Source organism: Ictidomys tridecemlineatus, chromosome 5 (assembly GCF_052094955.1).
Source record: "Ictidomys tridecemlineatus isolate mIctTri1 chromosome 5, mIctTri1.hap1, whole genome shotgun sequence".
In the NCBI taxonomy this organism is placed as follows: domain Eukaryota; kingdom Metazoa; phylum Chordata; class Mammalia; order Rodentia; family Sciuridae; genus Ictidomys; species Ictidomys tridecemlineatus.
The window spans coordinates 118,653,006-118,675,229 of NC_135481.1; the positions used below are offsets into that span (position 1 = coordinate 118,653,006).

At 58.2% G+C, this 22,224-nt stretch overlaps 1 protein-coding gene across 5 annotated transcripts in view; it reads right to left on the reverse strand.

Annotated features, from left to right (window-relative positions):
* Nucleotides 1-21,832, reverse strand: part of Ccdc85c (coiled-coil domain containing 85C) — a 71,088-nt gene extending 49,256 nt beyond the window's left edge. For 2 of the 5 annotated variants that reach the window (XM_021732080.3, XM_021732079.3), the window contains exon 1: nt 20,720-21,824. In XM_021732080.3, the coding sequence (XP_021587755.1) occupies nt 20,720-21,506 (787 nt within the window). In that variant the 5' untranslated portion in view covers nt 21,507-21,824. Of the gene's footprint in view, nt 1-20,719 lie in introns of all 5 variants that reach the window. The other 3 variants (XM_021732081.3, XM_005333904.5, XM_078050834.1) reach the window with 2 other exon arrangements.
* Between the last annotated feature and the right edge of the window lie 392 nt (nt 21,833-22,224).

Consider the following 22,224-nt stretch of genomic DNA (forward strand, 5'->3'; position numbering starts at 1 on the left):
AGGAACACCTTGTAGAAGACACTGCGTCTCATGAAGCAGGGGCAGTCCCTCCACTTCTCCACCGGGCTTGGTGCCATGGCCAGAGGCAGAACCATGGCCTAGGTCTCCCTAGCCCCATCTCTCAGGGGACACACCAGGGAGCCTAGGGGACTGTGTGTCCAAGGGGAGGTACCTCCAGGCTCAGGGCCACCTGGGTCTGGCAGGTCTCCTGGGCATGACCTACACAGCTTCCTTGGGGCTCCAAGCCTTGGTTTCCTCACTTGCAGGAAGCATCCCATAAGCAATGCAGAGGGGCTATGAGCTCTAAGCACTCACCTTGTGGGACACAGCGTGGCCAAGAGGGCAGTGAGCCCCCTGCTCCACACGCTCAGCAGGGCCGTGGATGGACAGAGGGCTTGGGGAGCATGTGAGCACCAACAGGGTTACACACAGCCACCTGTCCCCTCAAACCCTTCGTGGGCAGTCACATCCCAGCCAGATTTTCAAATGCGCCCTAGGAAAGGGCTTAGAGAAGTCAGTGCTGTTCTTGGGAGGAGTGGGAGGGAGCGACAGTGTTTGCATTGAAGGAAATAGACTTGTCCTCTCTCCCCATGAACCCATGCCCGCCAAGGCCCAGCAGTGTGGGCAGTTAATGAAAGGCCAACAGCAAAACTAGAAGCCATGGGGGGATGAGGTTAAGCCACTGCACACAGCCATGGGGGAGGGACACAGGGTCCAAGGCCAGCACAGGTACGGGCCTCGCAGGTGTAGGACACATGGACACTCATACCTTGCCCTTCCTCCGGCCCATACCTCCCCCAGTCAAGCTCCTCAGCACCCTAAGAATCAAGGGCCCCACTCCTCACTCCTACTTGTTGCCTGGCACTGGCCCAGGACAGGGCCCAGAGTTTTCTCTGGGGCCTGCTCTGGGTAGCTAGTCAGGGGGACACCAGGAGGCCACAGGGTCCCTGCTTGCTGCATCTGTGGGTATAAAGCAGAGAAGCTGGCTGCAGACTCCATGGTCAGGAGAACTAGGGCTGGGGGCAGGGCAGCAGGACCTCCGCCCCGGCTCCTGCCCACTCACCCTGAAGGAGCCAGGGCACCCACACAGGTCCCAGGGCGTTCCCGGCTACCGGCTGGCTGACTCACACCCTGCTCTTCGCAGCCTCCCCAGGAACCCAGCCCCAAACCACCCAGGCAGGAAACCCAGAAGGAAGGAAGGGCCTGGAAGGCAAGGACTGGGACCTGGGATTGTGACCGGCAAGCCTGGGTGCGCAGGCTACCCAGGAGGGCATGGGACATGAAGACAAGGAAGTCAGCTGTCCTGTGGCCCTTCAGCAAGGCAGGGGCAGGCCTGTGAGTCAGAGTGGCTGGGAGGGGGAAGTGGAATGGCTGGGGAGAGACCCCACCCCACTCCTGCCTGCCTCACTTCCTGACCCTCTTGGCAATAAGGAAACTGAGGCACAGAGGACAGCTGGGCTGTTGACTCGGTGGGCTGAGGCGAGACCTCCCTGCCCACGCCCATCACCATCTGGCTCAGCCCCTCAGCTCAGCTGGGAGGAGGGGCCAGTGACCCCAGCCATGGCCATGACAAACCCCACCCCTCCAAGTGACTCACTGGGGTGGGGCTGGCCCCTGGGCCTCGGCCTCGCCTTCCTGGGGTGTCTGCTAGAGAGCAGAGAGCTTCCAGGAACTTGGTCAGCCAGCAAGGTGGCCAGAGCCCTGGGACAGGAAGCAGCAACCTGGACCCAGGGAATCTCAGGGAAGGGGAGCCAGGCAGCTCAGATAGGGCACCTGAAACGGGCAGGTCCAGTATCAGGTCTCAGTGCCAGGCCTCACCTGTCCTTCCGAGGACGTCACCAGCACCTGCAAGTCACACCCACAGCCACACCCCCACGTGGTCAGTGGTGACAGAGTCTTGACAGACGGGATCATGCCCCCCTGGGAGTGCAGGGAAGGGGCTGACACATGCCCAGCACTGAGGGAGAGGGAGTTTAGGGACAATGGTGGGAGAGGGTAGCTGGAAAAGTGACAAGAGGAGTCGGCATTTCAGCCTCACCTTTAAAACAAGCGGGAATCCCAAGTGCAGGAGGGGAGGGGCCCAGGCAGGGAGTCAGGGACCACTAGCCTGGGGTCACAGAAGCGTCCATGACAGGTGGGAGGTTTTGGAAAAGGAATCAGAACCAGATGGCAGAGCACCTCCAGCTTTGTTCCCAGGACACTGATCTTGATGCTGAGGCTGAGGGGTCCCCACAGGATTGGGTTCAGGGGGAGGCTATGCTCAGGAAGGGGAGAGTAAGGGCTGCAGGTGGTGGCCCTGGGGGCAGACAGGCAGCAGGAGGCTGAGAGCAGAGGGGGCACTGGAGAAGGAGTGCAGGTGTGCCCAAAGCCACAAGGTCACAGACCCATGATCAGATTGGCACGGGTTCATCTTGAGCTGCCTGATGCAGAAGGACAAGGCAGGGTGGGCAGGGCCTGGTCAACCTGGAGCTTCGTGAGAGACCACCTCTCCACCAGGGCAAGCTGGTCAGACCCACTGGGGTCGGAACCCTGCCTCCAAGGGACACAGCCCCTGAGGATAAATGTCCACGTCCTACCTCTTGGAAGGAGCTGCCAGCAGGAGGACAGAGTGGGGAGCCTGGGAGCTAGGTCAGCCTCCCCTCCCCTCCTCCCCAGGGCACCACCACGGCCATCCCCAGGGCAGAAATCCATGGACTAAGATGGGTCTGCGGCCCTGGCCCTGAACATCCGCTGACCCCCTGCCCGGCAGCCCCAACAATTGTGCCTTTTGTTCCCCTGTCCCCTTTGTCTTCGATTCTCTCGCCTGCCTGCGCCAGGGCCAAAGGAGGATTTCCAGGGGGATTTCTCAATGGGCCTGCAGCGAGACATCCTGTCGACAGGACCTCGGCTCCTGGCCTTTCTCGGAAGGCCACAAAGTGCAGAGGAGACCGACGACCTTTGGGAAATGGACCCAGATGTGAGCAGCTATTTTAGACAAAACCATCTTTGGGCTGTGTGGTCCAGCTGTCACAAAAGGTGAGGCAGGAGTGGGGGTGTGGCTTAGTGGTAAAGCACATGCCCGGCAGGCACAGGCCCTGGGTGCCAGCACTCGGGGTGGGGGGCCTGATCAGTCCTAAAATACTAATCTCTGGGGTCTTCCTCGTTTCAGACCTGGGCATGGGTCATCAGTGCACCATGTGGATCCTTCCTCTTTCCCCCAACAAGCCCACAAAGGACATTGAGTATGTCCAACTCCTCCAGAGGGAAGCAGGCTCACGGAGGTGATGAGACTGGTCGAGACTGCAGCCCCTTCCTCCCCGGAGGCCATGGTCTGCCACCTGGGGTCTTGTCCAGGCAGTTTTCATACACGCACCTCACATTCACGCAAGCCCAGCGAACTGGGGTGATCACACCAAGAGACGGGGAGAGAGGGACACTAGCAGAGCCCACTTGGCTCCAAAGCTGTCACCTTACTCAAAGAGGGCACCAGGCGTGCCTCCTGACCCTTGTCAGGACCCATGACCCCAAAGCCAAGACCCAGCCCCACACTCATCAGTGCACCAAGAATCAGCACTTCTGAACACCCTGAGGTCCCCAGAAGGACCTCTGTCCACATGATGGGACAAGCCAAGGGCCCCTTAAAATGATACATAAAAGAAGAGCCAAAGATGGTATAAAACATTCTCAACAGGTAAAAAGAGCTGGAATTAAAAATTGCAGCAATAGCAGGTTGGGAAATTTGTTTTCTAAAAAGCATGTCTTGCTGGGCACTGCAATCCCAGTGAGTCAGGAGGCTGGGGCAGGAGGATCCCAGCTTCAGCAACTCAGTGAGGCCATAGCAACTTATGGAGGCCCTGTCTCAAAACAAAAAATAAAAAGGGCTGGGGATGTGGCTCAGTAATTAAGCACCCCTGGGTTCAATCACCAGTACCAAAAAAAAAAAAATTACTTTTTAAAAGTGCCAATAACAAATCTATACATGAGATGAAATCTCATGGAACACCAGAGGCAAAGAGGGGGTGGGGGGAAATGAGTGCATGGAAGAAGGACAGAATCTGAGCTTGGGTCTGAAGCGAGCTCTCTGCACTGCCGGTAGTAAGCACGGCGTCTCTGTGAGACGTCACAACTGGGAGATCTTGGGTCGGGGGGCACATGGCAGCCCTGGTGAGGGCAAGATGATACATGATTTTAAAATTTCAATCCTGAATTTTTCCATGTCTTCCAAGCTTTTCCCCAATGAAAAAAGAACTGTGGAGGTACAGGTGACACTCTGTATCTCCACAAGTGACAAATCACGCAAGGAGGTGATAGGGGCTGGGGTGGAACCTGACAGGACCAGGTGAGATGGCAGCTGGTGGCTGTCCCCCCACCCTACCCAGGCAGGACGTCTGTCCAGTGTGATGGCCAGAGGCTGTGAGTCTCCTCACTGCAGTGGCCCTGCCTGTGTGCCCTCCCACAGAGCCAAAGAAAGGGCCACCTTGCTCCCCACTCCCACCCCAGAGGTGCTCATGTGGCTTGTCACACCAGCAGAGGTCCTGGTCCCCCGAGCCCTACCAAGGGATCCCAGGGTATATTTAGAAGGCTGCACGCAGCAACCTCGGGGAGTATGACCACACAAGGAGACACCTGCCAGGCAGAGCAGGCTACCCAAAATCCTGTGCAGCTTTAGGGATGAGAGGGGGCAGTGCGAGGGATTCAGCTCAGGGGTCCTCTACCACCTAAGGCCCCTTTTTTGAGACAGGATCTCACTAAGTTGTAGCCTCAAACTTGTGATCCTCCTGCCTCAGACTCCATGTCCCTGAGGCCACAGGCATGTGCCACCACGACAGGTTCCCATAAGATTTCTCCCATCACCCAACTTTCAAGTCCATATACCTGATCCGCAGCCCACAGAGCGGGAAGTCACCCTCCAAGCAAGAACTGCCTCCTTACTATGCCATTCGGCAGCAAGTCCTCCAGGGTAAGTGAGGACATGTGCTAATTGGCAACAACAGTGTCCCCACACGTCACAGTGCTACACAGGGCTGTCTGGGCACGGAGGCGGAAGATGGTTGTTTTTCTCAATTTTCTGTAATAAGCAGCAGTAGTTGTGGAGTCAGAATAAGTCACAGGGAGGGGAAGCTCCTCAAAGTGCGGAGAAGCAAGCAGAAGCAGCGAGGTGGCGGCCAGCAGTACCCCTGCTCTGCGGCTTCCCACACTGGGACCCTGGCACCCTGCCGACAGGCCTGCACCCCGATTCCCCTGGAGCCTACAAGAAAGCGTCAGAAGCACCTCAGTGCTGCCGAGTTGAATGTGTGAGGATACAGAGTGTGCCCAGGGACTATCAGCTGCCACCCTCTCCACTATGGTGATAGTCAGTGTACTGTCACCCACACGTCTTGCTTGGCCCTCAACGGCCCATACCATGGAACAAACGAGGTGAGGCGCCCGGGTTTGGATGGTTCATCCGGCATCACAGAGATGGAGCCAGGACCAGAGCTCAGATGACCCTCTAGACCTTCTTGGGGGCATGGACGCTCAGGGTGCCAGCCAGGTAACCACGTCACCTCCTCGCATAGGATCTGCCCAGCAGTCAGCGGGACAGGGCCGCCTCAGTCCCTTGCCAAACGCAGCAGGTAGGTGGGTGAGCCCCTTCTCCCCAGGACCTCAGGCCTGAAACTGGGAAGTGGCCCTGCTCAGGGCCCAGGGCGCGGAGCCCGCCAACAGCAGCCCCTCCCCCACCCCACGCACAGCTTCTCGGGGCAGAACATTCACCCCAGGTCACCCTCCCAGCTCGGAGCGATGCCCAGGCCAATCGGTAACAATAACTCTGTGTGATTTTAAGGCCCTGAAATGGCAGCGCTCAGGGGACCTCAGGGGGCCCTACAGATGAGGCCCCAAGGAAGGGGCACCTGGCAGTGACTCCCAGGCCTTGTTGGGCCAGACCAGACCCTTGACTCCCAGGGCTGCCACCAAGAAGTCTGCCCTTCCTCCTCCCCACTCTCAAAGCCACTTAGGAGACAGCCAACCCCACGGGCCTCTCAAGCAGAGGCAAGCAGGACACCGCCCAGGGGCTGGGACCAGAGGCCCAGGTCCATCTGCCACTAATGTCCCTCATGCTGGTGGCACTGGGGCTGAAGACAACAACACAGGATTTTGAAGTTCCACTCCCACAGGCAGGAGACAGGCAGAGGGGTGGGGGCACCTGCCAAATGCCAGGCCTGGCACCCACTGGAGGGGCTCTGGTTCCTAATTTGCACATTTGCAAGCAGCCCCCACCCCCAGCCTACTGCTAAGGCCCTTATTGACAAGTACAGCCATTTTTAGAAAGAAGACTTTTTTTTTTTTTTGGTACTGGGGATTGAACCCAGGAGTTCTCAACCACTCAGCCACATCCTCAGCCCTTTTCAATATTTTATTTTGAGACAGGGTCTCACTGAGGTGCTTAGGGCCTCACTAAGCTGCTGAGGCTGGCTTTGAACTTGTGATCCTCCCGCCTCAGCCTCCCAAGCCCCTGGGATCACAGGGGCGCAGCACTGTGGCCGGCTTTAGGAAGAAGGCCCTACCGTCTGTGTGGCTGGGGCCGCAGAGAGCGGGGCTGTCCCTGCAGGGGTGCCAAGAGCCCCCAGCTATCCCACTCAGGCTCCCACCTCCTGCTCCTCCACAGCCCCTACAGCTGCCCCTCAAGCCCCTGCCCCAAATCATGCCAGGCGGCCTCAGGACAACCAAAAGTCCCCTGCCCTTCTGTCCTGCTTGGTCCCGTGGTGGGCATGGGAGGGAGTGGCCCCACAAGATGGTACCACTCAGAGGACAGCCAGATCCACTCCCTCTTCCCCACAAACTGCCCCTGGGCCCACTGCGGAAGGTATTGACAGGATAAAAGGCAAAGGCAGGAGGGGGTGCCCAGGCCCACGGGCCAAGCTGCCCCTGCTGTCGGGCAGCTCCTGGGGTTTGAGCAAGGCACCCTGGGCCCACAGCCCTGCTGCCCTGGTCACTCAGACTCAGGCCCCAGGAGCAGATCCCCGTCTTCCACCAGGCAGTTAATTCCTGGCGAAGCCTGGTGGAAAACAGCTCAGGGCCTGATGCTAAGTCTGTCTCCTTCTAGGCCTTCGAGCAAGACCTTATTATTAAATTTGTTTATTTTTTAAGAAAAAAGAACCAAGAAATACCACACATGGAGTTGTTCCGTCCCCCTATGCGATGGCCCTTAGAAAGCCCCCAGCCTCAGGCCACTCCACAGGGCGCCCAGGTGGCCCTGCCCTCTCAGCTCCTCAACTAGGTGAGACGGGGCTGGGGATGTGGCTCAAGCGGTAGCGCGCTCGCCTGGCATGCGTGCGGCCCGGGTTCGATCCTCAGCACCACATACAAAGATGTTGTGTCCACCGAGAACTAAAAAATAAATATTTAAAAAAAAAAAAAAAAAAAAACTAGGTGAGACGGCCACCCCCCATCCCGGGCCTTGGACCTGCCTCCTGCATTGTTCCACTCAGTCCCCACTCAGGGACGGCCTGGTGTGGGGGACAGCACAGACCCAGAGGCCCAGGCACCCAGGGACAGCCATGCTTCTCAGGACATGGTCATGGGCAAGCAAGGGCCGTGGGGCCTTTCTGACCCCCACATTGGTGCAGAGGAGGCTGACTCTGCCTGTCCTAGCCCACCCCTGGGCACACAGGCAGGACACTGAAGTATAGCCTGGAGCCCCTCACACCACAGTCGGTCTCAGAAGCTTCGGTTGCTGTGAATAAACAAAGCCACATCACTCTCCCCTGAAGACTCCACTGCCTTGGGGAGGCACGGAGCCCCCGCCCAGCACCCTGCATACTCCCTGGGCCCTCCCAGCTTGCCTCTGCCTCCCAGCCCCCTCCTGGAGCCCCGTATCCTCCTCCCCAGGCTGCAAGGGCCCCCCAAGCAGGATTCTCCACGGAGCTCTTCCAGCTGCCAATCAGCACACCGTGGGAGGAGGGGGGCTGGCGAGAGGGCATCTGGGCTAAGTCTTGGAGGCTTCCCCACCCAGCAGGATGCCCAACACTGCAGGCAGGCGGCCCTCCAGTTCTGCAGTCACCCTTGTCATGGTTTCACTTTCCTCAGTCTCAGTTACCCACAGTCAACCAGAGCCCAAATATATTAGATGGAAAGTTCCAGAAATAACTCATAACTTTTAAATTGTTACCAGCCTGAGTAGCGCGATGAGATCTCATGCCATCCTCCTGCCTCTCCTGGAACATGAATCAACCTGGTCCAGCGTATCCACGCTGCATACACTACCCACCGTTCCCGTCACCTGTGCAGTATTTACAGGGTTGGGTACTAGCTGCCGTTAGAGGCATCCACTGGGGTCTTGGAAAGCATATGCCCATGGACAAGGAGGGACTTCTATACATTAGCACCTTTTGGAGGCACATATAGGTCAGGCTGGCCAAGGGTGGCCGGCCTCAGTCTTGGCCCTGAGGGTGCACAAACCACCTCCTCCTCAGCCCAGCTCCCGAGCCTGCGCGTCTCATTGAAGCGAACATGCAATGCACGTAGGTTGAGTCAGAGAAAAGGGAGCCCACAGACATAGTCAGGAGTCATCAGAGAACAGAGGCCTGGTCTGCAGGAGTAAGGAAGGAGAGGCCAACGTCACCATTCAAAAGAAGGAAATGAGTCCCCTTCTCATTCTGCCCTGCCTTCAATAGCCGAGTCCCAGGGACACTGTGGGGCCTGGCCGGTGAGGCCTGTGGGTGAGCTGAGGAAAGGAAGCCTCCTGAGGTGGGGACTGGGAGGAAATGGATCCCTCTGGCTGCTGCCTTGGATTCTGGGTCAGATCGATCATCCCCCCGACCCAAGGCACACCTGGAAGGTGACAGCCTGCAGCCAGAAACAGCCACTGCAGGTTCTTAAACCCTCCGGCAGGACTGCGGAAACAACCCTGGGCAGGGGGAGCTGGGCTGGGAGCAGCCACCGGGCCAGGTGATAACCAGGAGGGGCCCAGCCTTCTAGAACTTTCCCAAGTTCCTCGGGGGTCTCTAAGCACCACAGATCTGATCCACCCACAGGAAACTGGGCAGAGACCAATCAGAAATAAAGCCAGCAAAAAGAGTGGCATGAAAACAGGTACCCAACCTGTAAAGCCCTCCCACAAATAAAAATGGCTTCAGGAATGAAGCACACGCAGTGTCACCCGGTGACCTCTGAGGTCGGATGAACAAGAGGAATGGAGTGCTCAAAGGACAGCAGAGCTGCAGGGATGTCCAAAGACCCTCACCCCCCGAGACCTTAGGTTCCACTCCGCTTTATGCCTTTAGGTTCTGTGTGGCATTTCCTAACTGTGAACATGCATTAAAGTTTATTTTTTTTTATTTATTTTTTTTTTCTTTTTCTCAGAAGGAACGTCGCCAAACCTACGACCAGGGTTCTTCGTCTTTCCTGAGCCCTGGGACACTTTCAGCCTCAGATGAAAGCCAAGGACAGTGTCCCCAGGAAAGCGCTTGAGTGCACAGTCACCTCAGAGGCTGGGGTTCCCTGAAGCCCACCAGCCCCTTGGCTAAGTGATCCTGAGGACACAGCAGGTGATGGCTGCAGAGGCCACTGACCAGTGGTCAGTGCCAGAAAGGAGAACAGTAGGGACTGCCTGGGGCAGTTCCCTCCTGTCCCCAGCCCCAAAACTAAGCAGCAGGCCAGGAAGTTCCTGTGCCACGGGGGTCCTGGGAGTCAAAGAGACAGCTGCAGTCAGCAGAGGAGCAGACCCGTGGGATGGCCACTCTCCTGCCTCTCCCTGCTCACACAGTTTGGGCTGCACGGAAAACAAGGGGTCTTTCATGCATGTGCCCACAGCCCTCAGCCCCACACAGCTCGGGCGGATCACGTTGCCCACAACCAGGTCAGCCCTCCCGCAACAAGCTCTTAATTCAGTGGAAAGGAATTAGCAGCTCTGCAGGTCCAAGAGGCACCCAAGCCAGGGATCACCCTGGAGGGCGGGGAGCATCCCAGGGCCCCCTGATCACCCTCCTGGAGGGATGCACCCACCTGCCAACAGGAGGAATTCTGACAGGACACAATGGAGGGGCCCACTGAGCCAGAAATGCCCCCCCAGGAGGAGGAGAGGAGAACAGAAGGCCTGGGCAGCAGAGACACTGGGAAACTCCAGGGACACGGACAGGAGGCGTCCCCGCCACAGCTCCCCCTCCACCCACAGTGCCCCTGCACGTCCAGAGTTAGACAACAGCTTAGAAGGGGCTTTCCCGAGACCCTCCCACCACAAGGTCAGGGATGCTCTAGGTCCCTTTGTGGAGGTGAAGCCACCCCTTGCAGGGCACAGGGCTGGGAGCCAGGTGGACGGCCTAAGTCCACAGGCTCCTAGACCCAGTCTCACTCTGGCCTATGCCACTAGGAATACCCTGATGTCACCCCCCTGATGTCACCCTGATCACCAGTTCCCCTCCCCCCACACACACACACAAAGCAAAGGCAGACGAGGCTGTGGAGAGCAGAGGGACCAGGCCCAGGGCCAGAGCCCCAGGTGTGGTGTGTAATGGCCTCACTGCAGACAGCTGGACCCAGGCAGCTCACTTGACCCCTAGAGGCGCCTGCCCGCTTGCCAGTCTCAGCCGTGGCTGCCACAGGGAATCAACGGCACGGAGGCAAGAGGGAAACCATGCTCCAAGCCTATAAGGATGTGGCCGGGGCGGGTCTGCATCCTCCAGAAGGGGAGAGCCGGCAGGGAGTGTGGCGCTGGCCCGTGTCTATTCTCCCAACGCCCCGCTCCACCCCACCAGCTCAAAAGCCATTTTCTTTGTTTTCTGATCCTCATCCTTCTTGGCCTCATTTTGAGAATAGGAAGCTGGCAGTGAGAACGAGCTCGCTGGGCTCCACGGGTGCCAGGGAGACCCTGGAGCTGGGCGGCCTCCCTGAGTCTGGGTTTTCTGCACAGACATGTGGACCCACCCCCCACGCCCAGGGCTCATGGCCACCAGCCATCTCCTGCACGCAGGAGGACGTGGCACCACCAGCACAGGGACACCTCCAGGAGCCCAGCTCAGGGCGCCAGGGGATGAGGGCTGCAGGTCACGTGCCCTGTGGCCTGTTCTCCTCAAGGGCCAACCTAAGCCTCAGCAGGATGGTGGGGTTTCAGCAGGTCCAGGGGAAGGAGAGGGCCGTTGACAAGCAGGTCCAGGGTCAGAACTCCACAGCCAGGTGGAGAAGGCAGGAAGGCTGGCACTGGAGTCCCTGTCACCATGCTCAGGTGTCAAGACTTCCTTCTGGGGACAAGTGGGAGCCACACGGCCCAGGGAAGGACAGTCTAGCCCAGCGCTGCCCTGTAGGACTCCCTGTGACGGAGCACTCGTCATCTCACTGCTGACAAGGTCCCGGACACATGCACGGTGCCCAGTGAGGCTGAGAAGCTAGAAGGTCTTGTGCCACTTAATTGTAATTAAACTGAACTGAAGGGCTAGTGGACAGCTCAGGGCCAGAGCCAGGAGACCTTGAAGCAGAGGTGGCCACGGGTGCAGCAGAGACTCAGGAACACAGGTGAGAGAGGCAGGGTCCCAGGCCCAGAAAGGTGAAGTGGAGAGGATGGTGACCAGCAGCGGCGCAGCCTAGGACGGCGTTCCCACCAGCCACAGGGGCTGGAAAGGGGAGGATGGAGAAGAAGCCACCCTGCCCAGGGTCTGGGGCTGCCCAGGGCAAGAAGCAACACAAATTTCCTTCTAGGGAGAAGGAGGGGCCCCAGGGACAGGATGGAAGAGGGGAGGGGTTTTCTTTGATTGCTCTGCATCAGGAAACAGGAGCCTGTATCCAGGGGAGAAGCCCAAAAGGAGATAATGGTGGGGGGGGGGGGGGCACAGGAGGGTCTGGGCAAAGACAAGGGGGCCAGGCCTCGGGGAGAAGGGGGGCACTGTAAGAGGGAGAGATCTGCCTCTTAATTCTCTGTCCCAGCATCAAAGTGGTGTGCGTGCACTCTAGAAAATACGGGAAATACAGGAAAAGGAGAAAGGCTGGGGGGTGGGGGCGGGGGCTTCCTATTGTCCCACCAGCCACCAAGGGATATGAAGCAGCCAAGCAGCGGGAAATGGAGTCCTGGCGCGGGCAGCGTGGCCGGAACCTGCCACAAAGGGCCACTCCCAGAGAGGGCTCATTAGGGAGGCCAGCCGGTGCCGCACGTGGTGACAGGCGGGCTCATTCAGGGCCCACACACAATCGGAGCCTTGTGGCGAGCAGGAGAGCAGGACGTTCGCAGGAGCCTCTGATTCCTAGACAAGAGCAGGCCTCCTTCTTGCCTTACCACCTGGGAGCCGGCAGAAAGATAGATTTGGGGAGACAAAGAGATGTGTCCCCTGACAGTGGCTGGTCTATTTTTGGAAATGGGTCGACTCTTTACAGCTGCATCTCAGTGCCACCAATCCAGCCTGCATCTGCCCCGGTGAATAAGTCTAAAGAGTCCTGCTTCGGGGCAGCCGAGTGCCAGCCATGGGGGTGTGGGAGGCGGAGCCCCACCGTGGCAGTGCAGCCTGGCAGTCCCTGAGGGCTCCCAGGGTAGACAGCTAGGTGCCAGCCAGGCTGCACCACTGCAGAGCCAGCACTGGGGACCCTGCGGGCTTCCCACTGTGGCCTGGAAGCCCCCAGCTGAGCACAACAGAGCCACCTCCCTGAGCGTCCACGCAGAAAAGGTCAATGAGGGAGCAACCCAAGCAGGCCGTCTCAGCCTTGCCACTAGTATGAACTGATACCACCTCCAGGCCCAGCCCACCAGGCCCCAGGATGCCCCTCCATGGGGCAGTGTCCTCTCCAGCTGACCTGCTGACTGGGTCCATCTCCAGCTCATGTGACCCCTGCAGGCCCTTCAGGTGTTCTGCATCTTCCCAGAAGGGCTCTGGCCAGTGGGCAGGACTTCCCGAACCCTGGCGATCACAGGTCCATCTCTGAGGCCAGGCCCAGATGCACTATTTCTTAAGCCCACAGAACACCAACATACAGCCATGGTGAGGAACCACCAGTAAAAGCAAAAAAAAAAAAAAAAAAAAAGGTATCTTTTTTAGAGTGATGAAGGGGAATGGGGAAGGCAGGGTTGAGCAAGTCACCACCATGGCAGGCTAGATTAGGGGGATGTAATTAAACACCATCTGGTGCCAAGTACAGCAAGTGGGAAAAGAAAAGGGGGTCACAAGTGGCTTGACCACCATCCAGCTTAATAAACAAAGGAGGGGGAACCTTATGCACTCACCCACCCCCAGCTCCAGCAGTGACTGCACACCTACTGCACACCAGGAAGACTGGGCTCTGCCCTCGGGAACCTACAGCCTGGGAGGGACCCGCTGGCAAACAGAGGAACTTGCTGAGGACAGGCAGCCTTGTCCCCAGCAAACCCGCCCCAGGAGTCAGCACCCAGTGTTCTCTGGCCCTCAAGCCAGCACCCAGGCCTTTACCAGAGTGAGCCAGACGGGGAGGCAGGTCATTCCAGCAGGCCACAGGGGGAGGGGCTGACCCAGGCAGGGGTCTCTGTTGAGCCAGCATCTGGACAGGTCACCAACTAAAAGCCTCAGAGCAGCACCACGCTGTCACAGGCAGCCTCACCACGCCACCCCACCACCCCAGTGGACAGTCCCCTGACTTGCCCCAAGCTGGGGACCAAACCCCAGGGAAGAAACAAAACGCTATCCTTGGGGCCTAGAAAGAGAATTCCCAGAAATATAAAAGGCTGGCTCCAGGCCACCAATGTGATTGCAGCAGGGCAGAGAGGTGGCCCTGTCCCATGACTGAGTCTGTGCAACCTGGTTCTGGACCCTCATTGCCACCCAGCCCAGCCTCCCATCTTACAGAGGAGAGAATGCTGGCCCAGGGCACCGAATTTCAGTCACCCTTTCCTAAGCTGCCAGCACACCCGAAGAGCCCAAAAGCCACCCAGAGCACAGAGAGGGCAGGGTCTGGTGAAGAAACACACCAGGAGGCAGGGCAAATGGCACGGCAGGGTCACAGGACAGGACCTCCCAGTCCATCTCCATTCCCACCACTGGCCCTATGTGACTTCATGGGGCTCATCTCACCATGCTGAGCCTGTTCCCAACCAATGGAGATCCCCACTGATGGGAGTGGCAAGTGAGATAAAACAAAGCAGGCTGGGTATGGTGGCACACGCCTCTAATTCCAGAGAACTGGGAGGCTGAGGCAGGAGGACCACAAGTTCAAGACCAGCCTCAGCAACTTAATAAGGCCCTGAACAACTTAGTGGGACCCTGTCTCAAAATAAAATATAAAAAGGACTGGCGATGCAGCTCAGTGGTTAGGCGCCCCTGGATTCAACCCCCAGTAACACACACACACACACACACACACACACACACACACACACAGCAGATCTCAGAGCTGGACAGGCACACATTTGGTTCCAAAAGACATTTTTGGAATCTGCCCCTCAGTGTCAAGCTGGGATTCAAGAGGACCAGGGAGGGACTCAGCCTTGCAAGCTCACAAACAGTCAGGAATGACAAACAGTGGACCCTGGGTGGGGCGGGGCTGCCAGGGCTCCCCCACTGCACCATGTGGCCAACCTGGGCCATGTCCCCTTCCTTCCCCAATCTCAGTGTCTGAGGGCTCCTGCAGCTGGCTCAGGGTTTCCGGCTCTCCAGAGCCTGGCATTTCCTCCTTCTAAGATACCATCAGTGGTGGATGCACCAACTACTCCGAGAACACTTCCCAAGGAAGGGGGCAGACCTCTCAGTAAATGCTCACGTGGATTCCCAGACACACCCCACAGCGCAACAGAGGAAACGGCCCATCTTGAACTAAGCAAACAGCAGTCCATCCCAGCCTCTGGGGAACAGGGAAGAAGGATCAGGAAACTGACCTCATCCTCCAAGGGCCTTCACCTGAGCACTTCATTAGGCACCACACCTTTGTTAAACAGTGGCTAGTGCATCTGCAGGGGGATCAACAACCCCCGACCTTTCTGCTCTGCTCCCCAGGGAGACTGGGGAAGAGTAGGCATCCATCCCTAGATGACCCTGCTCCAGGCCTGCCCAGAGCCCTCTGCCTGTGGGGACAGGGGATATCTGACAATGACCAGCTCTCCTGACATTCTGGAATAAAAGGAGAATCCATCCTATCAACGAGACACTTATTCCTCTGTCCCAAGCCTTTTGGGAAGCCACTGGGATCCCTTCTCCGTGATGCACCAGGGAGATAGGAATTAGATACCTGCCAGTCTGAGATCCCAGGGAGGTCCCTGCACAGATCCCAGACACCCACCCTGGCTGTAGGAAGGGAAGAGCAGCCGTGGGCCACGACTAGACTATTCTGTGAACGGGCAGAGAATGCAGAGAGACCATGTCAGCCAGGAGGACAGCCAGCATCTCCCACAGGTGCTGACCTGCCTGAGCCCCTCATCGGCTCAGGACCACCTGACCCTACAGGTCAGAGGTCCAAGGAGGAAGACAGGGGCTGGGGGGCAGAGCACGGAACAGATCCGCCAGGTCGGCACACCTACAGAGAAAGTTCTGTCCTGCAGCCACTGTCTTAGCTATGGTCATCCCTAGAGGTCCAAGCTTCCTCCCCCTTACCTCTGAGAGTCCCCAGACTGATGCTCCTGAACTGCCACTCCCCAAGCCAGATGACATGAATCACATTCAGGAGGCCTGGGAACCGGGTGTAGTAAATGCTCACTAATTATCTGCTAATGTTTCCCTTCCTGTTTGAAGGGCAAGTTCTGTCACCACCTCCAAATCCCACTTCCCAGCTGCCCTGACAACACCGCCCCACCCTCCCACCTGACAATTTTCTGCCAGCACAATCAAAGATCCGAGAGCTGTGGGAGGGCTCAGGAATGCCTTTCACCAGGTGGGTGCTAGCACACCTCCCCTAAAGGAGAGCTCCCAGCTTTGGAGCCCGCATGGTCCACTTCACCACGTTTTGTGGATGCTGAAGTCTGAACCACTGGAACTTTGCTCTCACCCCCAATCCTAGCACCTTAGGGCTACAAACAGCACCCCCACCCCCACCATGACCTGAGTATGCTTTGCAGGCCTCGTCCAGACCCCATTTCCAGACCTTAGCTGAATGCCATCTTCCTTCTATTCAACTAGACCAGGACCCTGGCTCTGAGACAGCGCTGGGTACAAGGGCCCTACTCACGGCCTGTGTTTGGGAATTCCCCACCCATGCCCCAGGGAGGCCAATCCACAAGGGCCAGACCAAAAATGAAAGATCACAAAACCCATCCTTTAGAGTCCATTTCTAGGACCAGGATATTATTATTATTCTCAGGATACAGATGAAGCCACCAAGGTGGAGAAGGCTTGGTAAGCTCCAAAGTCACAGAGCAGCAGCCAGGCCAGATTCACCCAGAGCTCTCTGACCCTGGAGCCAGAGCCCCTGCCAGCAGCGACACGGCCCCGTGTCATGTCCAGAGCTGAGTGCTGTCGCCTGGAGATGAGCTACGCTGCAGTTTTCACAGGTCAGCACACTCCCTCTTCCCTCAACCCAAGGTCTGGTCATGTTTTCCCACTTTGCAGATGAGAAAACAGAGGCCCTGGGCTGGGGACAGAGCTCAGTTGGTAGAGTGCTTGCCTCAAATGCACAAGGCCCTGGGTTCAATCCCCAGCACCAAAAAAAAAAAAAAAAAAAAAGAGAGAGAGAGAGAGAGAGAGAAAACAGAGGCCCCACACAGGTTCAAGAACTTGCCTAAAGTTGGACATTCGCTGTGCAAATGAGCAGCACAGACGTGGTGCTGAACAGCCCACAGGTAGAAGAGAGAGCCAAGCAACAGTGACTTCCTCTCAGAGCGTGCTGATCCTGAGACAATATTGTGTCCCGGGAGCTCAGGGACCCAGCACGTGAGGATTGTGGCACCATGAGCACTGCCGTGAGAAGCCAGTCCAGAGCAGAGGAGTGAGGGAACGCAAGAATCACAAGGAAGGAGGGTCACCCCTTTACACAGGCAGCTGTGGCAGGGAACAGGATGGCAGGAAAGGGCTCAGGGCCTGCAGAAGAGGAGCCATCCTGCTCTGTACACGGCCTCGCCCCCAGAATTTGCTGGGCAGCAGGAACAGGGCAACAGGCTCCGGTTGCTGACACAGGAGACCCATCCCAGGCCCCAAAGGCCAAGACCTAGAGCCACACACCTAGTCAAGCCTCAGTTTCCCCAGTGCTGAGGCCTCTGTCCTGGGAAGCAGAATGACTAGAAAGCTCTTTGCGGGAAACTGTAAAGCGCTGGGTGGGCCACCTGACTGACAGCTCCTCAGATGGACCCTCTTTTGTGCATGGGCCTGAGGGCCCAGAACTCCAAGGCCATGGACAGATCCCTCAGGGTCAGGTGCTGGGAGGAAGAAGCTTATATAACTCACCCCATTATCTTCAGTGACCTTTGCTCCGGGTAGCTGAGCTTAGGAGAGGCGGCCTTATTAGCCACACACAGGCCCCACAGAAAAGGCCCATTCAGGGCTGGTATACTCTGTCTTTTTTTAAAGGCCCAAACTACCCCTGCCCCACCCTCCCTTTTAAAAACACAAGCCGGAGAACAAACCCAGCTCCTTTTGAGAAGCTCAAAATTTCAACCCAAACTTTAAAAAGTAAATGGCACCCATTCATGGGCTTGCCAGAGGTTTCTCTGGGTCAGCCACAAGGGAACAAGTCATGGGGCATGAGGAGGGCAGGACAGGTCTGGGGGTAAGGAGGAGCAATGGGGTTCACCGGGTGGGGGAAGGGCAGGGAAAAGAAATGAAAATGCATTTGTTTGCAGATCACATCAGTTCCAGGGGGGAACCTGAATTTCTGACGTTTGAGCTTCTCAAAGTACAACACTGGCATGGAGCAAATAGCATCCTAGCTGGTCCAGACCTCAGACAGCCTAGGCCACACTTCCAGAAAAAACTGCTCAGGAGAGAGTCCTATTTGCATACGCATTCACAGGCCCGCCAGGCCTGCCTCAGCCAAGGGACTGCCTTGAATACAGATGGCCATGTCCCACCACTGCCACTTGAAGCCTCCCCACAGAGGATTCGGGACCACGATGGTCCAGCAGCAGGTGCAGCTACACATAAAGCTCAGGTGCAAACCTTCAGGCAGGCTACCTAAACTGCAAGCAGAGTCCGGCAGTGAGGCCAAGGGGTGTCTAACAAGCTCCCAGGACGCCAGCAACTATTGAGACCCACAGTGTACAGAAGCCGACCTCACTGACCTCGTGTGAGTAAAGGGTTCTGGGTTCTGGGTTCTGCCTCACCCTCCAGAAGAGAAGCAGAGAGAGGCTGGGCAAAGTGGACTAACTTGCCCAAGGCAGGTGAAGAAGCCAAGATTCTAAGCAAGGCAGCCTGATGCTCTGGGAAAGGGGGCTGTCCACCATCTGCTCAGCGGTCTCCCAGCATGGAGAAGGAGGGCAACACTGGGTCAGGAATCAAGCATGGGGACCCACCAGGGTGCCCTGACTGATAGCTAAGGTGAATGACGACAGGCCAGAGCAGATGACCTGATGGAGACCCCACCTAGGACAAGTACTTCCAATGGCAGCTGTCTTCCAAGGCAAGGCCAGAACCTCTCTGAGCCTCCACTTGCCTGTCTGCAAAGTGAGGCTAATATTACCTCTGTGAGCACAAACTGAGCCCAGGAACCAAGGCACAAGCCCACTCACTACCTTCTCCACTTTCACCAGCACCTGGACAGAGGCTCCTTTCCTCGTTCAGTTCAGCCATGAACCTCACCAACTTAAAGCTCCAGGTCCCAGGATTGAAAAGCCTGGTTTCTAGAGAAGGGCCTTTCCTGGTCCTGGGCATTCTGTTCCTATTGGTAGGAGAACATCTCAAGGCCACCCATGGCTTTAAAAGACAAAACAAAACAAGAAATCCCAGCTGTAACTGAAATTTGTGATGATAATAATGCCGAGTTTTCATTTTCCCCCAAAGCAAAGCTTTGCTGCTACAAAATCTGCAGCAGACCTGTTCCAAGTGGACTTGGGACTTGGGGATTCTGCAGGAAACCCGATACCTCCACACCTACCAGGGCCCAGGGGGTGGAAAACCCAGAGTCTAGCCCAGCCTTCCTCTCCTGCATTATTCACTGCTGCAACTGAAACTCTGGGCCAGACCCAGATGTGTCTCCTTGCACAAAACATGCCAGACCTTCCCTGCACATTGGCTAGGACACTCAAGCCCTCCACAGTCCCGCAGAGAATCACTCTTGCCAAGTGTCATGGATGACGCAGCTGAAAACCAGAAACATTTCATTTCCAGACAGAGGGCTGCAGACACTCCCTCCTTAACTGCACTTGGAGAAACTGAGGCCCAGGAAACTGACCCTCCCAAAGATGAGGTCAAAGGGGCCAAAGAACTCTAAATAACAGGTGCATTCCCCCCAAATTAAACCACTTAACTTTGAGCTGTCTTTAAGAAGCCTGGGATTGGAGGCGGGGTGGATGCAGAGTTACAAAAAGAAACCTGAGTTGTAGTGGTAGATGGCTAATCAGTAACAAAATATCCCTCCAAACCCAGACCTGCCTTGAACTCAGGCTTAGTGGGGTAAATAAAGGAAAATCTGCTATGCTGTCCCTCACCTCCACAGGTATAACCTCCACTCTTCTTTTTCCCACCCGCAATATGCTTTCAGAGTCACTCAGTCATCAAACCAAATAGAAAGTGTCCCTCCATGGCTCAGGCTGTCACTTTGAGGAAGAGCAGTTACTTAAAGCATATATATATATATATATATATATATATTTTTTTTTTTTTTTCTCTGAATTGGGAAAAAGCTTTAAGGAGAACCAGAAAGAGCTGCTTGTCCCCCACTACCAGGAAAATAATTCAGGCAGTAGCAACTGCCATCAGAACCAGGAAGAAGCCTCCAAAAACATGAAAGAACAGGGAGGCCGGTCATCCACCAGGCAGGAGAGGAGGGAAGGGGCAGGGCAGAGTCAGTGAGCAGAGGGCAGGGACAGGGGCAGGCTGCTGGGTTCCCAGACCCCAGAGCGGGACACCCTCTGCAGCAACATGGCTGAAGATAGTGCTGTGCCTTCCTGAAGATCCTCCCATCCACACCCTAGCCACAGATGACCGCTGTACTTCCTGAAAGGCCCTTCAACAGTTTACAAACCCTTTCAGGAGCTTTATCTCCACCACAAATCCAGGAGGCAGGGATCATCCTCTCCACTTTACAACTAAGGAAACTGAGGCACACAGAGGCGAAAAGCCAGAATCCATTCCAACTACATCTCTAAATCTCAGAGCCTTGAGAAAGACCCCCCAGCCAGAAGTGCAGAACTCGGGTCAGCAGCCTAGGTGTCAAGCCTGTCTTTGGTCTGTCAGCCCCGTGAGAGTCCAGGATGCAGCTGGGGAAAGCAGAGGGCAATGCAGTCACAGCACCCCGGTGGATGTCCCTTGGGGTTGGGGGACGCCTGTTGCTCCAAGTATGGGGAAATTCTTTTGTGCCCCAAAGCGCCTTTCAGTTTTTTTCATGAAGATCCTTCAGTCCCGGGACAAGGATTTCCAACCTGGGATGAAGCCCCCGGCCAGCGCCACAGTGCTGGACTGTAACATCGACAACTCCGCAGGCAACAAACTTTTCTAGGACAGCGCCGGCCGCGGATTCTAACCTGGACAGGAACACGCATCATCACTTGACTAACTACCCCCACCCAAAGCCCCACGCAGGTGAATTTGGGTTCGCCCGGACCGAGTGCGACGCCAGCTGACGATACCGGGTCCAGGACTGGCGCCTCTCCCCACCCCAGGGCCGCACGAACTCTAGCCGCCAGCGCAGCTGCAGCCCTGCGAACCCGCACAGGGCAGCAGGTGGTTATCCTCACCGTGCAAGCCGTTGGGGATGCTGCGGTGGTGAGGCGGAGCCGACAGGTCGTCCAGGGACCGGCGTGTGGCTCCAGCCTTGCCGTCGGGAGCCTTGTGAGGCCCAGAAGACAGGAGAGCGGGTGGAACGTGGTGGTGATGGTCGGGGCTGCCGCCGCTGCCAGCGCTCGAGGTGCTGCTGCCGTCGCCCACGTCGCGGGCCCCGGCGCCCGCCGCGCCGCCCGCCAGTGGCCCGCTCAGGCTGGCCTGGCTGTCGATGGAGCTGCGGGAGCCCGCACCTCCGGCGCCGCTGCCGCCCGCGCCCCCCGCCGCAGCCAGAGCAGTGCGCTCCTCGTCCAGCAGCAGTACCAGCTCCTTCAGCTCCAGGTTCTCGCGCAGCAGGGCCTCCTGGCGCGCCTCGAGCTCCCGCAGCTTCTGCTGCGAGCGGGCCACCTCGTGCCACACGGCGCCGGCCGCGTGGCGCCCGAAGCGCTGCCACTCACGCGCCAGCTTGCGCCCCTTCTGCCGGTCGTCGTCGAGGAAACAGCACAGCTCTCGGAGCTCCTGGTTGTCGTCCTGCAGCCTCTGGTTCACGTCCTTGAGGCCGCGGATCTCCAGCAGGTGCTGCTGCAGCCTCCGGTTCACGTCGCGCATCAGGCCGCCGTGCTCCAACATGAGGCCCACCTTCTCGCCCTCCGCGCGCCGCAGCCGCCGCGCCAGCTCCTCCTTGCTCCAGCGCAGCAGCTCCTCGTCCGGTACCTGGCTCAGCTCCTCCGACGCCGACGCCGCCCCCGCCGGGGGCTTCGCCATGGCGGGGCCGTCACCGCGGCATCGCCCTCGCCCTCGCCGGGCCGGCGCTCCCCGCGCGGGGGCTTAGCTGGGCCGGTTAGCAAGCGGGCGGGGGACGGACAGGGGCGCCTGCGGCCAGCCCCACGCTGCCTCACGCGCCCTCACGCAGCACCCGCCTGGGCCGCCCGGGAGCCCGCGCGCCTCAGGGCTCTGGAGCGAGGACGACTGCTGCGTCGGCGGCCGCGGTGCCGGGGTTCTCCAGGCTCGGGCGAAGCAGGCGGAGGCCCGCCCCCGGCCCAGCTCCCGGAGCCCCAGCCGCTCCGCCCACCCCGGGCGGGGAGGGGGCGGGGCGCCGCGGGCCGGCCCCGCCTCCGAGGGAGTGCGGGGGGCGGGCGGAGGCGCGGCCGGCCCCCACGTCCCCCATTGCCGTGCGCCCGCCCGCCCGGCGCCCTGCCAGAGGCGCGTAGGAGCCGCGGTCCCGCCCTCCCGCCCGTCCGATTGGGCCTCTCTGGGGGTGTGTGGGAGAGGAGGGGCACACGCGGGGGAAGCCGTGGAGATGGTACTGTCCGTCCGCTGGGTTTCCATCCCCCCCCACCACCCCCCTCGCCTACCCGCGGTTCAAGTTTCTGCGCCGGGAGGACGCGGCCTTGGCCAATCCCAGGGCTACAGGGCGCTTTTAAAATGCAGGTACGGCCGCGGGAGAGGAGGGGGACGGTGGGAAAGGTAGGGCAGGGCTTCC